General features: G+C 47.1%; 1 protein-coding gene across 1 annotated transcript in view; it reads left to right on the top strand.

The window, feature by feature from the left end:
* Positions 1-16,700, top strand: part of eepd1 (endonuclease/exonuclease/phosphatase family domain containing 1) — a 79,674-nt gene extending 62,974 nt beyond the window's left edge. Inside the window, 5 exon segments of the mRNA XM_079530705.1 lie at positions 6,072-6,203; positions 10,717-10,876; positions 11,639-11,670; positions 11,672-11,834; positions 15,999-16,700. Coding sequence (XP_079386831.1) covers positions 6,072-6,203; positions 10,717-10,876; positions 11,639-11,670; positions 11,672-11,834; positions 15,999-16,393 — 882 coding nt within the window. The 3' untranslated portion in view covers positions 16,394-16,700.
* The last annotated feature ends 1,267 nt before the right edge of the window (positions 16,701-17,967 follow it).

Here is a 17,967-nt window from a genome sequence, read left to right as displayed (position 1 = left end):
TCACCCAGGAGTCAGCCAATCAGACCGTTCCTCACCCAGGAGTCAGCCAATCAGACCGTTTCTCACCCAGGAGTCAGCCAATCAGACCGTTCCTCACCCAGGAATCAGCCAATCAGACCGTTCCTCACCCAGGAGTCAGCCCAGCTCCTAATCCAGACAACAGTCTTATCAAAACTCGACTATTGTAACGCCCTCCTTACTGGCCTACCGGCATGTGCACTTAAGCCTCTCCAACTGATCCAAAATGCCGCAGCTCGCTTGGTCTTCAACCAGCCAAAATTCTCACATGTCTCCCCCCTTCTCTGCTCCCTGCACTGGCTCCCGGTCGCTGCCCGCACAGAATACAAAACTCTGATGCTGGCATTCAAAGCAACCAGAGGTATGGCTCCCCCATATCTTGCAAGTATGATTGAACCCTACAAACCCTCCCGCGCACTCAGATCAGCCAATGCAGGGAAGCTGGAAGTACCCTCACTAAAAACGCCGGGACAACGCTCCACACGTCCCAAACTCTTCTCCCTTCTGGCTCCAAAACTGTGGAATGCACTCCCCGTTGCAGTCAGAACTGCAGCATCACTCCCAATCTTCCGCCGTAGTCTGAAAACCCACCTTTTCAGACTCCACCATGGCCCATAGCACTTACCCTACCCCCTTAGACAGCACTTATTAGACTTAGATAGCATTTGATACAGACTTATAGCATGTTATGTAGACAGCACAATAATTGCATTGTATGTAGTCATAGCACTTCATAGTATATATGTACAGCATAGTATAGTATATATGTATAGTTTATATGTACAGTGTCATTATATAGATATGTTCTAGCTACGTTCTTAGCTTACGCATGTTTCTTGATAAATGCTTTTTATATATGTGATGTATTCCCATGCTTTTGTTCTTGCTAAATGTAAATCGCTCTGGATTAAGAGCGTCTGCTAAATGCCTAAATTGTAAATTGTAAATTGTCAGTGTGTGGTCATAATTCTTTACCCAAAGCATGGTGTGCGGGCCCTAAAGCATGGTGTGCGGGTCTAGTTTCAGCTGCTAATAATGTCTCCTTCGTTACATTCTTCGAGTTGAAGCAGTTTATCGCTGCTAGGAGAAAGTGTTTAAAAGGAGAAGTGTTCTAAAGCGTTTCCATTTGGCAGAGGAGAGAGAAGGTGCTGTGGAGAGGAGACGGGTGAGTTTAGAGAGAGAAGGTGCTGTGGTGACAGAGGAGACGGGTGAGTTTAGAGAGAGAAGGTGCTGTGGTGCAGAGGAGACGGGTGAGTTTAGAGAGAAGGTGCTGTGGTGCAGAGGAGACGGGGGAGTTTAGAGAGAGAAGGTGCTGTGGTGACAGAGGAGACGGGTGAGTTTAGAGAGAGGAGGTGCTGTGGTGCAGAGGAGACGGGTGAGTTTAGAGAGAGAAGGTGCTGTGGTGACAGAGGAGACGGGTGAGTTTAGAGAGAGGAGGTGCTGTGGTGCAGAGGAGACGGGTGAGTTTAGAGAGAGAAGGTGCTGTGGTGACAGAGGAGACGGGTGAGTTTAGAGAGAGAAGGTGCTGTGGTGACAGAGGAGACGGGTGAGTTTAGAGAGAGGAGGTGCTGTGGTGCAGAGGAGACGGGTGAGTTTAGAGAGAGAAGGTGCTGTGGTGACAGAGGAGACGAGTGAGTTTAGAGAGAGAAGGTGCTGTGGTGCAGAGGAGACGGGTGAGTTTAGAGAGAGAAGGTGCTGTGGTGCAGGGATTAAATGTGGGCGTTTGGAATACACGAGCTGTTGTGGAGCGTTGTGCTACTCTAAAATTTTTCGTTTTTTTATGTCATATGAAAGCAGGGAATCATAGCTTCAAATTGACATATTGCAGGTTGTTCAGTTTGACCCACCAGTTTTGGAGATATGGCTTATAGAGTAATGTCTTGCAGAGAAACAGTGAGTTGAGAAAACAGGCTTGAAAAGGTTCACTTCTATTACACCTACCTACAGGTTTAAGCATTTATTTCATATTTACATGTGGATTTCAGCTCTGACACTTATTTCAGACATGCTCTAGTATGTGAAGAGTCTGCCTGTGCTATTAACTCATTTTGGAAAATAAAAATGTTCTCCTTTTATCTGGTGAAAAGCTGGAATTTGCGCAGTGGCAGGCTCTCAGTCAAATCTGGTCACATTTTGTCCAAATGTACATCATTATCTGTGTTTTGTTTTGTACTAGGCCTACTACCGTGTTTACTAGCTTCAATTGTATAATAACAATCAAAAGTATAATCAACAAACTATAAAAACTGGTGAAATACATTTGGTCAAACTGTCTAATGATATAAGAAAGAGAAAAGCCGTACTACAAGCTCACAACTTGAGCTTGTAGATCTGCTGTTTTCACAATATTTATCACACTAAATGTAATTGTATTTTGGGGGTCCCCAGCCTGAAACGTTTGAGAACCTCTGGCCTATGGGGTTTAAGAACCTCTGGTCTATGGGGTTTAAGGAGAACCTCTGGTCTATGGGGTTTAAGGAGAACCTCTGGCCTATGGGGTTTAAGGAGAACCTCTGGTCTATGGGGTTTAAGGAGAACCTCTGGTCTATGGGGTTTAAGAACCTCTGGTCTATGGGGTTTAAGGTTTAAGAACCTCTGGTCTATGGGGTTTAAGGTTTAAGAACCTCTGGCTTATGGGGTTTAAGAACCTCTGGTCTATGGGGTTTAAGAACCTCTGGTCTATGAGGTTTAATAACCTCTGGTCTATGGGGTTTAAGGAGAACCTCTGGTCTATGGGGTTTAATAACCTCTGGTCTATGAGGTTTAATAACCTCTGGTCTATGGGGTTTAAGAACCTCTGGTCTATGGGGTTTAAGAACCTCTGGTCTATGGGGTTTAAGAACCTCTGGTCTATGGGGTTTAATAACCTCTGGTCTATGGGGTTTAAGAACCTCTGGTCTATGGGGTTTAAGAACCTCTGGTCTATGGGGTTTAATGTTTAAGCACCTGGCCTATGGGGTTTAAGAACCTCTGGTCTATGGGGTTTAAGGTTTAAGAACCTCTGGTCTATGGGGTATAAGAACCTCTGGTCTATGGGGTTTAAGAACCTCTGGTCTATGGGGTTTAAGAACCTCTGGTCTATGGGGTTTAAGAACCTCTGGTCTATGGGGTATAAGAACCTCTGGTCTATGGGGTATAAGAACCTCTGGTCTATGGGGTTTAAGGTTTAAGAACCTCTGGTCTATGGGGTTTAAGAACCTCTGGTCTATGGGGTATAAGAACCTCTGGTCTATGGGGTTTAAGGTTTAAGAACCTCTGGTCTATGGGGTTTAAGAACCTCTGGTCTATGGGGTATAAGAACCTCTGGTCTATGGGGTTTAAGGTTTAAGAACCTCTGGTCTATGGGGTTTAAGAACCTCTGGTCTATGGGGTATAAGAACCTCTGGTCTATGGGGTATAAGAACCTCTGGTCTATGGGGTTTAAGAACCTCTGGTCTATGGGGTATAAGAACCTCTGGTCTATGGGGTTTAAGGTTTAAGAACCTCTGGTCTATGGGGTTTAAGAACCTCTGGTCTATGGGGTTTAAGGAGAACCTCTGGTCTATGGGGTTTAAGGAGAACCTCTGGTCTATGGGGTATAAGAACCTCTGGTCTATGGGGTTTAAGGAGAACCTCTGGTCTATGGGGTTTAAGAACCTCTGGTCTATGGGGTTTAAGAACCTCTGGTCTATGGGGTTTAAGAACCTCTGGTATATGGGGTTTAAGGAGAACCTCTGGTCTATGGGGTTTAAGAACCTCTGGTCTATGGGGTTTAAGGAGAACCTCTGGCCTATGGGGTTTAAGGAGAACCTCTGGCCTATGGGGTTTAATAACCTCTGGTATATGGGGTTTAAGAACCTCTGGTCTATGGGGTTTAAGGAGAACCTCTGGTCTATGGGGTTTAAGAACCTCTGGTCTATGGGGTTTAAGAACCTCTGGTCTATGGGGTTTAAGGAGAACCTCTGGTCTATGGGGTTTAAGAACCTCTGGTCTATGGGGTTTAAGGAGAACCTCTGGTCTATGGGGTTTAAGGAGAACCTCTGGTCTATGGGGTTTAAGGAGAACCTCTGGCCTATGGGGTTTAAGGTTTAGGTTGACCATTATAATAATCCTAGACATATCCTCCCTTCAGCTGCACCTCTCATAGCATTAAAGACAGAGCTTCTTTACTCACGCGTACTTAAGGCATTCTGGGCGGGAACCCCTTTTGGTGTTTTAAGCATTATGTTCTACTTTAGCTATTGAAAAATAGCAGATCTACAAGCTCATAGCGCGGCACTAAGTGTCGCGCTACGAGCTTGCAGGTCTGCTATTTTAGAAAAATCGTGAAAATGTGTTGCAAATCTTTGAATATATATTCTTTCAGAGCAGAGAGAACGTTTTTAACTCAAATCTTTGCTTCTGGGGGGGGGGGGGGGGGGGGTCCCTTTATACTATGATCCCTTTATGTTTCCTTTCCTTAGGTGAGAACCTTGTATACTATGAACCCTTTATGTTTCCTTTCCTTAGGTGAGAACCTTGTATACTATGATCCCTTTATGTTTCCTTTCCTTAGGTGAGAACCTTGTATACTATGAACCCTTTATGTTTCCTTTCCTTAGGTGAGAACCTTGTATACTATGATCCCTTTATGTTTCCTTTCCTTAGGGGAGAACCTTGTATACTATGATCCCTTTATGTTTCCTTTCTCATCTGCACTTATTTGTCTTTTAATAATGTTAACTTTTCATTTGTGGAGTTTTGTGATTAAAGCTCAATATTTCATGTCAAGGACCCCAAAAATGTACCTGGCCTGCTGACTCGCATCTGAAAATATGTAGTAGAGGGACCAGCAGAAGCAAAGATTTGAGTTAAAACGTTCGCTGTGAAAGAATATATATTCAAAGATTTGTGCCACATTTTCACCATTTTTTTTCAAAAATAGCAGACCTACAAGCTCGTAGCGCGGCACTCGGTGAGCTTGTAGATATGCTATTTTTCAATAGCTAAATGATTTATAACATAATGTTTAAAACACCAAAAGGGGTTCCCGCCCAAAATGGGATAAATTAACTAAACCAAACAAAACAAATTGAACCCAAGTGTTTAGCGTGACTCCATTTCCCATGGTCCTCTCTGGCCTCTGGGAACCAGCTACTGTGACTCCATTTCCCATGGTCCTCTCTGTCCTCAGGGAACCAGCTACTGTGACTCCATTTCCCATGGTCCTCTCTGTCCTCAGGGAACCAGCTACTGTGACTCCATTTCCCATGGTCCTCTCTGTCCTCAGGGAACCAGCTACTGTGACTCCATTTCCCATGGTCCTCTCTGGCCTCAGGGAACCAGCTACTGTGGTTAACGTGACTCCATTTCCCATGGTCCTCTCTGGCCTCAGGGAACCAGCCATAGATATATATAAACACTAGATGGCTCAAGGCGGAGTTTCTGACGTCGTTCACCCGGCAGCCATCTTACTTCGGGGCTACAGTACAGTATGTTCAATGGCAGCTCAAACAGAAACAGTCATAACTCGCTCAAATCTTGACGGATTTACAAACGGGTTGGTTTATTACAAACGTTGTCAACGTGGCTATGATTCAGGACGCTTATCTGCTTAATTTATGTTTTTTATATGAACGTCGTATAAAAGCATATAAGTATGCGGACGTCTCTGACATTTATAACAAACCAAACCGTTTGAAAATCGGTTGAAAATTGAGCAAGTTATGGTCATTTAAGAGTACATGCCCCATAGACACAATGTTATGTGTCCCGAGGTAAGATGGCCGCCACGTAACGACGTCGCTCTCCATTGGCCAACAGCGCGGGTGAGCTATCTAGAGTTTATATATATATCTATGGAACCAGCTACTGTGGTTAACGTGACTTCATTTCCCATGGTCCTCTCTGGCCTCAGGGAACCAACTACTGTGGTTAACGTGACTCCATTTCCCATGGTCCTCTCTGGCCTCAGGGAACCAACTACTGTGGTTAACGTGACTCCATTTCCCATGGTCCTCTCTGTCCTCTCTGGCCTCAGGGAACCAACTACTGGTTAACGTGACTCCATTTCCCATGGTCCTCTCTGTCCTCAGGGAACCAGCTACTGTGGCTTCCTGTGGGACAGTTCCTGTGGCATCGACCTGAAGGACGCTGCCATCTTGGAAAGCACCGTCGTCAACGGCAACACCTGCCCCGCCCCCCGGCCGTACCTGGCCCGCTTCCTGGTGAGTACCGAGTACTTTTACCCCTTCCTGGTGAGTACCGAGTACTTTTACCCCTTCCTGGTGAGTACCGAGTACTTTTACCCCTTCCTGGTGAGTACCGAGTACTTTGACTCCTTCCTGGTGAGTACATTTAGTGTACTTTTAGTACTACTGATGATCTGAGCAGAGACGTATTTACTATAAAGACAAACACCAGACCACAGAACTAATAGCCTGAAGTCCACCTCTGCTTTCTTTTTTTTTTAAATATTTTTTATCCCATGATTTTGTAACCCATTTTTCACCCCTGTGTCAATTATCTAGTGTGATCCTGGGCTCTACACACCCTCCGCCAACCTAGTCCCCATATATGGGGGACCTGGGGAGAGCAACGGGCTCTACACACCCTCCGCCAACCTAGTCCCCATATATGGGGGACATGGGGAGAGCAACGGACTTGAACTCATGCTTCCTTCATGCCTGAGTGTCCAAGTTGCTCCTTTACACCTGACAGGGGGGAGTTTCCCTGGTTGGACGTAGCGCGTGGAAGGAACACGTTATTCCAACCAGTTCCTTTACCACCTCTGCTCTCTATGGCAGAGGCAGCTCCCGGCAGGATCCGCCGGGAGAATCTAGATGCAGCTGCGCGACATGAGACTAATTAATTAGAGCGACAGAGAGAGAGAGGAGTGTGTGTGAGTGTGTGTGTCAATGTAACAAAGGTGCAGACGATCAGAAATCAGCAGAGAGTGATCGACGTTTGGTGGACTCTGTCCCAGAATTATTTTTGGGTATGGGTGGACCATCACCCTCATGGGGTGCTGTAGGTGGGGGGGGGGGGGGTCTGTATGGGTGGACCATCACATGTAGCCACCTACTCGTCTGGCAGGTGTTTCTGATTATATGATATTGTTGTGTTTGTGTTTTATATATCTGACGTAGATATTGTTGTCTCCACCAGGCCGAAGGTGGGGAGAGAGTGTGTTTTGCACTCCGTCCGTGTGTCCTTCTGTCCGTCTGTTACCAGCTAATCTCCGGCACCGTTAACCCGGTCGATGCCACATTTTGCTCACACACTCCCTGGATGCCAACGATGAACCTCTGTCCCAGATTTTCCAGAACGGCCTGTTATCACTAGCGCGTCGGAGCGGTCAGGCTGACCGATTTTGAAGTTTTGAAGTGGATTTTCTTTGCCCATGAAGTCCTGAGAAAGTTCCCCTTGCATGACTTTTTCTAAATGTTCGATTCAAACCATCTCTGTTTTTTTTTTCATCTGAAACGTTTTGGAAATATGATTTTAGACATAATTCTACTAAAATGTCTGCTCTTTTTCGGTCCGTGGGACCGCTCTTAGAGCCCCCCTCACCCTTTCTCCCCCACAAGCAGTGCTGTTCACACCTCCCTCCCGGCTGGAGACGGGCATTGTTCAAGCTAATGTGTCATTTGCATTCCAACTACTTCCACATGTAGGCAAACTTACATTACAAACTTACATAAACTAAATGTTGTTTTAGATGTTATATTTGTTATATGCGGTTTGCAGAAATAACGATGTCTGACTTTATTTCTCGAAACGGAAAAAGAAATATGGTGTGTGGTATTGTTTCCACCAAGCGCATAGCTCAATAGATATAAATACATGTTGACTATACACGCCATCTTTAGCATAATTATGTTGGAATAATAAAGTTTATAGCATTGTGACTATGTCGCGCATATTCATTTCATATATCAGCGCATCAAAAATATGGTGAAATATGGTGTGTTTGCCGATGCGATTTTTTTTTCCCAGGCCGTTTTCAATATACCCTGAGCTGTGGACCTCTTTCCTAGTCAAAGGCTGTTTTCAATAAATTGTGTATAATATGAATAAATGCTAGGCTACATCCTACATTGTGCATAGTTTCTGTACCATACCACACCATATCACGTTCCTATGTCGCGCATATTCATTTCATATATCAGCGCATCAAAAATATGGTGAAATATGGTGTGTTGACATCAGCGCGATGCCAAATAAAAATGACAGTGTTTGAAATCAGTCCAACCCGATAGACGTCCCGAACTTCTAAATGTTTTGTCAGTCAGAAGAACAGTTCTGTCCGTCCTTCTTTGTAAACTTTTCTGCACGCGACCAGTGGAACTGATTTCCACGCATCACGGCTCTCTTTTTTTCTCTCTCCCTCTCTCTCTCTCCCTCACTCGTGGAGAGGGAGAAAATATCCAAGTAACTGACGGTGAGGTATGCGGAAGTGCATTTTAGATAACGCTGTAGCACTATTTGTGGCGGTGACGCGTCACATGACTTGATCTATCCTATGGTGTATATATAAACCGTGCTGCTGCTACGGACCTTTCTGCTGGCACAATAAATCAAATATATATAAATGACATCGATCATAGGCGGCGGGTATGTAAGGCTAGGCCAGGCTTAGCCTTCCCAAAAATTATGCTGGGTATTTTTAAAATATATATAGGCTAATATGTGCGCAGCATTATATAGAAGGCTAGCCGCTCCCAAACTCCCAACTCCTTTGTCTGTAGCCTAAACTTTTCTGATTTGCATGCACGCACGCACGCACAGCTCTTTCCTTTTTTTGGCACAATCAATCAAATATATATTAATTACATCGATGTTTCCCCCTCTATATAAAATGACAATATATAACTAATGTGGTATTTCGTCTGAGCAATGTGCCTGGCTCTGGCAATAACGTGTGGTAGCCTATTGTATTGGCTCAATACAAAGTCGGACAGTGTTTGCTGCGCAAGGGTATTCAATATAGCGCTCACACCGTCACTATAATTATAGTTTGGTAAACTGAAATAAAAAATAACTTTGAGTTGTCCCGTCTAGTTGAAACTGCTGCCTTGAATTCGTTGGAATGTAACATTTAGAAGACAATGGCAAGCCGTCAACGGGTGCAGAGAGAGGTGTGAAGATCATTAGACAGTGGGGGAGACAATGGCCAATCAAATAGCACGAAAAACACCGGTCAGCCTGACCGTTAGCCGTCATATTAGTAGTGCATTTTTTTCAGACATCCTAGTGTTATAGCACGGCCAACTTTTGATATTTATATTACTCCTCCAGATTCTGTCCAAAAATCCCGCAAATCGCTACATAGTATCTCTATAGTCATGTGTTCAAGATGGATCTCAGATTCCATCCTAATTGGCTAACATTGTCTTTCAAAGTTTTGCAGGATTGGCCCGTTTTGAAACAAAAAGCCTTACGTAAAATCTTTCACGCACTTCCCTACTAGGCTGAGGAGTATATACCCACCCTTTACCCACCCTTTAACCACTTCCCTACTAGGCTGAGGAGTATATACCCACCCTTTACCCACCCTTTAACCACTTCCCTACTAGGCTGAGGAGTATATACCCACCCTTTACCCACCCTTTAACCACTTCCCTACTAGGCTGAGGAATATATACCCTGTTATAGCGCCACCAGGAGGCCACAACCTGACCTGCCCTGGTGCAGACCTGTCCTATTATAGCGCCACCAGGAGGCCACAACCTGACCTGCCCTGGTGGAGACCTGGCCTGTTATAGCGCCACCAGGAGGCCACAACCTGACCTGCCCTGGTGCAGACCTGGCCTGTTATAGCGCCACCAGGAGGCCACAACCTGACCTGCCCTGGTGGAGACCTGGCCTGTTATAGCACCACCAGGAGGCCACAACCTGACCTGCCCTGGTGCAGACCTGGCCTGTTATAGCGCCACCAGGAGGCCACAACCTGACCTGCCCTGGTGCAGACCTGGCCTGTTATAGCGCCACCAGGAGGCCACAACCTGACCTGCCCTGGTGGAGACCTGGCCTGTTATAGCGCCACCAGGAGGCCACAACCTGACCTGCCCTGGTGCAGACCTGGCCTGTTATAGCGCCACCAGGAGGCCACAACCTGACCTGCCCTGGTGGAGACCTGGCCTGTTATAGCGCCACCAGGAGGCCACAACCTGACCTGCCCTGGTGGAGACCTGGCCTGTTATAGCGCCACCAGGAGGCCACAACCTGACCTGCCCTGGTGGAGACCTGGCCTGTTATAGCGCCACCAGGAGGCCACAACCTGACCTGCCCTGGTGGAGACCTGGCCTGTTATAGCGCCACCAGGAGGCCACAACCTGACCTGCCCTGGTGCAGACCTGTGCCCCGAGGGGCACTTTATCTAGTTATGTTTGTGTTTTATAGATCGGTTCTTCTGAGCTGACGTAGATTTTGTTGTGTTTGTAGATCTGCTCTTCTGAGCTGACGTAGATATTGTTGTGTTTGTAGATCTGCTCTTCTGAGGTGACGTAGATATTGTTGTGTTTGTAGATCTGCTCTTCAGAGCTGACGTAGATATTGTTGTGTTTGTAGATCTGCTCTTCTGAGCTGACGTAGATATTGTTGTGTTTGTAGATCTGCTCTTCAGAGCTGACGTAGATATTGTTGTGTTTGTAGATCTGCTCTTCAGAGCTGACGTAGATATTGTTGTGTTTGTAGATCTGCTCTTCAGAGCTGACGTAGATATTGTTGTGTTTGTAGATCGGTTCTTCGGAGGTGACGCTGGTCAACGTCCACATGGCCGCTCCCCCTCCCATCCAATCAGGAGAGACCACCGGCGCCAACGGGAAGACCCACGCCTCCAACGACCAATCAGCATCTCACCAGCGCCTCGCGCCCTGCATCCAGGAAACACTCAAAGGTCGGTCCGCTTGACAGTAGAACGGACTGACTCCATTGGTTTACAGTAGAACGGACTGATTCCATTGGTTGACAGTAGAACGGACTGATTTCATTGGTTAAAAGTAGAACTGACTGATTCCATTGGTCGAAAGTAGAACGGACTGATTCCATTGGTTAAAAGTAGAACTGACTGATTCCATTGGTTGAAAGTAGAACGGACTGATTCCATTGGTTAAAAGTAGAATGGACTGATTCCATTGGTCGAAAGTAGAATGGACTGATTACATTGGTTAAAAGTAGAATGGACTGATTACATTGGTCGAAAGTAGAATGGACTGATTCCATTGGTTAAAAGTAGAATGGACTGATTACATTGGTCGAAAGTAGAATGGACTGATTCCATTGGTTAAAAGTAGAATGGACTGATTCCATTGGTTGACAGGTGGTCCTGGGGGACTTCGGGCTGCCCCCCCCCCCCCCTCCTCTGAGCGCTCTCTCTCTCTCTCTCTCTCTCTCTCTCTCTCTCCTCTCTCTCTCTCTCTCTCTCTGTTCTCAGTGGTCTCTCTCTCTCTCTCTCTCTCTCTCTCTCTCTCTCTCTCTCTCTGTTCTCAGTGGTCTCTCTCTCTCTCTCTCTCTCTCTCTCCTCTGTTCTCAGTGGTCTCTCTCTCTCTCTCTCTCTCTCTCTCTCTCTCTCTCTCTCTCTCTCTCTCTCTCTCTCTCTCTCTCTCTCTCTCTCTCTCTCTCTCTGTTCTCAGTGGTCTCTCTCTCTCTCTCTCTCCAGGGGAGAAGGACGTGGTGGTCCTGGGGGACTTCGGGCTGCCCCCCCTCCTCCTCATCGCTGGACGTCCTGAGGAAGGAGAAGCTGTGCCCCCTGGTGGCCGCCTCGCAGAACACCAACATCAGCACACGATGCCCGCTGGGCACTGCCAGCCTGGACAACATCTGGGTCAGCCGCAGCCTCAAGAAGACCTTCACAGGTACAGGGGGGGGAGAGGAGGAGGAGGGGGGAGGGGAGAGAGAGGGGGGGAGAGAGGGAGAGAGAGGGGGGAGGGGAGAGAGGGACAAACAAAAAAAAACCGCAGGACACCAAATATTGATTATTTTCTACGCGATTATTCTGTCAAAGATCATCAACATTGATTTGACATTTTATGATGAATGAATTTGATGCATTCCTGGTGAAAGCATGATAAACTTGCCAGACAGACGGTCTGGTCTCTTCACTCACAAACATCTGGAAACATCTGAGGTGCGTTTCCATCCAGACGTTTTTAACATCTGGAAACATCTGAGGTGCGTTTCTTTAGCGCATTATAAAATTTATTTTCTTGCAAAAAAAAAAACGCTTCGTGCTTGAATGGGGTGGATTTGGGGGCTTTATCCAAAAATACGTGTAAAAGATTATGCGTCTCACATGACCCACAAAATACTGCCAACCTACTAGTCTTTTCTAGAAGTTTCATTTAGTTTCACTTCATTATTCAGGACATAATATTGTAATGGTAGCAGGTTACTCCATGCAGCTCTGAACCAGCTGATTCAGGGCTGCATGGAGCTAGACACCTACTGCTTATTTCACAAACTTATTTCATATCTCTATTTTATTTTTTCTGAAAATTCGCTTCCTATTTTGCAAACAGCTTGATGGAAACGCAAGCATTGACAACACGATACCTTTTTCCACTGACGAAAATAAATGGAAACTAAATGAAAACTAAGCTATATGGTGACTAAAACTAAGAGTAAATATACTGACAATTTTGTGGACAAGAGATCCAGTATAAGTCATTTTACAATTAGTTGCATGCTGAAAATAGCCGATCTACAAGTTCACAACGCGCCGCACTGTGACGCGCTGTGAACGGTTCTAAAAAAACAAACATATTTTCAGTTGAATTAATTAATCTGAAATGAAAGAATACAAAATCCCGTCACCTCAGCTGTGATGAGAGATGAATGAGTTCTGAGGTTAAACTGTTTTGCACATTTAATGTATAATCTGCATATATTTACATACATCTGAATCCATGACACGTTCATCTGCTCTCTCGTCCAAAACGTCGCTCGGGTCCATTTGGTCACATTTGAACAAGGTCGAGGAAAGTTATGTTATTGGTGAAGAAGTTAACTCATCCTTGGCTATAAGGACTTCTTTAAAGAAGTTAACTCATCCTTGGCTATAAGGACTTCTTTAAAGAAGTTAACTCATCCTTGGCTATAAGGACTTCTTTAAAGAAGTTAACTCATCCTTGGCTAAGGACTTCTTTAAAGAAGTTAACTCATCCTTGGCTAAGGACTTCTTTAAAGAAGTTAACTCATCCTTGGCTATAAGGACTTCTATTAAAGAAGTTAACTCATCCTTGGCTATAAGGACTTCTTTAAAGAAGTTAACTCATCCTTGGCTATAAGGACTTCTTTAAAGAAGTTAACTCATCCTTGGCTATAAGGACTTCTTTAAAGAAATTAAATCATCCTTGGCTATAAGGACTTCTATTAAAGAAGTTAACTCATCCTTGGCTATAAGGACTTCTTTAAAGAAGTTAACTCATCCTTGGCTATAAGGACTTCTTTAAAGAAGTGAACTCATCCTTGGCTAAAGACTTCTTTAAAGAAGTTAACTCATCCTTGGCTATAAGGACTTCTTTAAAGAAGTTAAGTCATCCTTGGCTAAGGACTTCTTTAAAGAAGTTAACTCATCCTTGGCTAAAGACTTCTTTAACGTATTTTCAAAGAACTCCCGCACCGCCAACGGCGCCTTTAGCGTGTTAATTAGCGCTCTAATTAATGATAAAACTATAAAGTTGGCTTACCGCTAATCAAAGCTCCCCTCGAGCGATAGCTCCGTGTTCCATTGCTTCCCCTTCAGCCTCAATGCATTGGATAAACAGCAAGGTGGTGGATGAGGCCTTTCTAGGCCTTTTTAAGAGTATTCCATTTCAAATCGCGCTGGATAAATACATGTTTAGTGGCTCAATAGCTCTTCCCCGTGACCGCGCGTCGTGACCGCGCGTCGTGACCGCGTGTCGTGACCGCGCGTCGTGACCGCGCGTCGTGACCGCGCGTCGTGACCGCGTGTCGTGACCGCGCGTCGTGACCGCGCGCCGTGACCGCGCGTCGTGACCGCGCGTCTAAAAATATGAATGCTTCTAAAGACTCTTAGCGAGTGATTAATCCGATCAGCGCGAGCAGCAGCACCATTGTTGTTGTTGTCTGTAGAGGAGGAGGCCTTCTTCTACAGCCAAATTGAACGGTGGCGGTTGCTGAACTATCGGCGCCCCCTGCTGGCAGGGGGTTGAGTTAAAGCTTTGCTAGCTAGTGTGTGTTCAGTAGATCAGGATGACACCAGGTTGTCTGACCAGGTGTTCAGTAGATCAGGATGACACCAGGTGTTCAGTAGATCAGGATGACACCAGGTTGTCTGACCAGGTGTTCAGTAGATCAGGAGGACACCAGGTTGTCTGACCAGGTGTTCAGTAGATCAGGATGACACCAGGTGGTCTGACCAGGTGTTCAGTAGATCAGGATGACACCAGGTGGTCTGACCAGGTGTTCAGTAGATCAGGAGGACACCAGGTTGTCCCACCAGGTGTTCAGTAGATCAGGATGACACCAGGTTGTCTGACCAGGTGTTCAGTAGATCAGGATGACACCAGGTTGTCTGACCAGGTGTTCAGTAGATCAGGAGGACACCAGGTTGTCTGACCAGGTGTTCAGTAGATCAGGAGGACACCAGGTTGTCTGACCAGGTGTTCAGTAGATCAGGATGACACCAGGTTGTCCCACCAGGTGTTCAGTAGATCAGGATGACACCAGGTTGTCCCACCAGGTGTTCAGTAGATCAGGAGGACACCAGGTTGTCTGACAGGTGTTCAGTAGATCAGGAGGACACCAGGTTGTCTGACAGGTGTTCAGTAGATCAGGAGGACACCAGGTTGTCCCACCAGGTGTTCAGTAGACCAGGACGACACCAGGTTGTCTGACCAGGTGTTCAGTAGATCAGGAGGACACCAGGTTGTCTGACCAGGTGTTCAGTAGATCAGGAGGACACCAGGTTGTCTGACAGGTGTTCAGTAGATCAGGATGACACCAGGTTGTCTGACCAGGTGTTCAGTAGATCAGGACCAGGAGAGACAAAATGTAAAGTGATTTTTGATTGTTTTAACTCATCCATCGCCGACATCGCCTTTTTATGCCTGTTTTCTAATGGCGCTCAGCGCCGAGATTTTGACGCCTTTTTTAATATCAATTGATTTGGGTTGATATTAGCGTCCAGTAGGGCAATTACTAATTACTTAATTATTATTATTTTTTTCTGTTCTTTTTTCACCTAAACATCGTCATTGATGTTCATCGTTTAGTCTTGCAATGCCATTGGTCATGATATTTGCATATAAATACCCCCCACAGAGGCACAAATTTACACTACTTCAAAATATCTGGACATAGTAAAACATTTGATCAAAATTGACCTATGACCTTTAATCTTTAACCCTGATAAAAGTAACTAAAATGCATGTAATACATATATTTGTGTGATCATTAGAATGTCTCTAGAACATGTATTATGTATTATTGTGAAAGATATCCACCGAATGTAAATTATTAATTTATTATTATTATTTTAATAATTATTTTAAATGTGCATAACCCTTTTAACATAAGTCATAGTAGTACAAAGTAGTAGTAAGGTTGAAATCTCTTTTTTGCAAGTAAAAATATATATCCGGGTCTTACAGGGTTAAGCAACTAGTCGACCTTGTTGGTACTAGTTGACTAGTTGACTAGAGTTTTTTTTTTTGGCCTCAAGATCAGGTAGATTATAGTTATAGTCACCAATGTACACAGTTTTTAAATACTGTACAATGAAAACTGAGATTTCACCTGTGAGGCGATGCTTCCTGTACCCGTGATCTGTACCCTGGAACACTTTGAGCATCTACTGTTGATTGTGTTCAAGATGTTTTTGTTAAAATGTGAACGCAAATAAAGATTGTGTGTGTGTGTGTGTGTGTGTGTGTGTGTGTGTGTGTGTGTGTGTGTGTGTGTGTGTGTGTGTGTGTGTGTGTGTGTGTGTGTGTGTGTGTGTGTGTGTGTGTGTGTGTGTGCGTGCGTGCGTGCACACGTGCGTGCGTGTGTTACAGGCCACTGCGCGGTGGTCCGGGAGGGTCTGACCAACCCGTGGATCCCGGACAACTGGTCGTGGGGGGGCGTGGCCTCGGACCACTGCCCCGTCGTGGCCGAGTTCTTCACCACGGACCCCCCCCAGCACAAAGGACCCCCCAGGGACCCCCTCCTCCCCGCCCACAAAGCCCCCAAGGACCCCCTACACCTCCACAAAGCCACTAAAGACCCCCTGCACAAAGTTCACAAAGCCCCCAAGGAGCCCCTCCACCTCCACAAAGCCCCCAAGGAGCCCCTCCACCTCCACAAAGCCCCCAAGGAGCCCCTCCACCTCCACAAAGCCCCCAAGGAGCTGAGCAGGAGCGGAGTGGCGGTGGTCGACAGAGGGGACGCCATGCCCAAACATGAGCGGTGATGAAACGCTTCTTTTGAAAAAACAATAAATTAATACAAACAAACAAACAAACAAACAAACGGTGAAAGGTTTAGCGTCGTTCCACTACAGAACCGCCCAACTCTGACGTCCTTCACACACATCCTACCCCCTAGGACACACACCCTACCCCCTAGGACACACATCCTACCCCCTAGGACACACATCCTACCCCCCCCTAGGAGACACACACCCTACCCCCTAGGACACACACCCTACCCCCTAGGACACACATCCTACCCCCCCTAGGACACACACCCTACCCCCTAGGACACACACCCTACCCCCTAGGACACACACCCTACCCCCTAGGACACACATCCTACCCCCCCGAGGAGACACACACCCTACCCCCCCCTAGGAGACACACACCCTACCCCCTAGGACACACACCCTACCCCCTAGGACACACATCCTACCCCCCCTAGGACACACACCCTACCCCCTAGGACACACACCCTACCCCCTAGGACACACACCCTACCCCCTAGGACACACATCCTACCCCCCCTAGGACACACACCCTACCCCCTAGGACACACACCCTACCCCCTAGGACACACACCCTACCCCCTAGGACACACATCCTACCCCCCCTAGGACACACACCCTACCCCCTAGGACACACACCCTACCCCCTAGGACACACACCCTACCCCCTAGGACACACATCCTACCCCCCCGAGGAGACACACACCCTACCCCCCCCTAGGAGACACACACCCTACCCCCTAGGACACACACCCTACCCCCTAGGACACACATCCTACCCCCTAGGACACACATCCTACCCCCCCTAGGAGACACACACCCTACCCCCCCCTAGGAGACACACATCCTACCCCCCCTAGGAGACACACATCCTACCCCCCCTAGGAGACACACACCCTACCCCCCCTAGGAGACACACACCCTACCCCCCTAAGAGACACACACCCTACCCACCTAGGAGACACACACCCTACCCCCCCTAGGAGACACACACCCTACCCCCCTAGGAGACACACACCCTACCCCCCCTAGGAGACACACATCCTACCCCCCCTAGGAGACACACATCCTACCCCCCCCCCCTAGGAGACACACACCCTACCCCCCCTAGGAGACACACATCCTACCCCCCCCCCCCTAGGAGACACACACCCTACCCCCCCTAGGAGACACACACCCTACCCCCCCTAGGAGACACACACCCTACCCCCCCCTAGGAGACACACACCCTACCCCCCCTAGGAGACACACACCCTACCCCCCCTAGGAGACACACATCCTACCCCCCCTAGGAGACACACATCCTACCCCCCCTAGGAGACACACACCCTACCCCCCCTAGGAGACACACATCCTACCCCCCCTAGGAGACACACATCCTACCCCCCCTAGGAGACACACACCCTACCCCCCCTAGGAGACACACACCCTACCCCCCCTAGGAGACACACATCCTACCCCCCCTAGGAGACACACATCCTACCCCCCCTAGGAGACACACATCCTACCCCCCCTAGGAGACACACATCCTACCCCCCCTAGGAGACACACACCCTACCCCCCCT

Source organism: Electrona antarctica (genome assembly GCF_951216825.1).
Source record: "Electrona antarctica genome assembly, contig: scaffold_61, whole genome shotgun sequence".
Taxonomy (NCBI): domain Eukaryota; kingdom Metazoa; phylum Chordata; class Actinopteri; order Myctophiformes; family Myctophidae; genus Electrona; species Electrona antarctica.
This window is presented reverse-complemented; position numbering and strand designations above follow the sequence as displayed.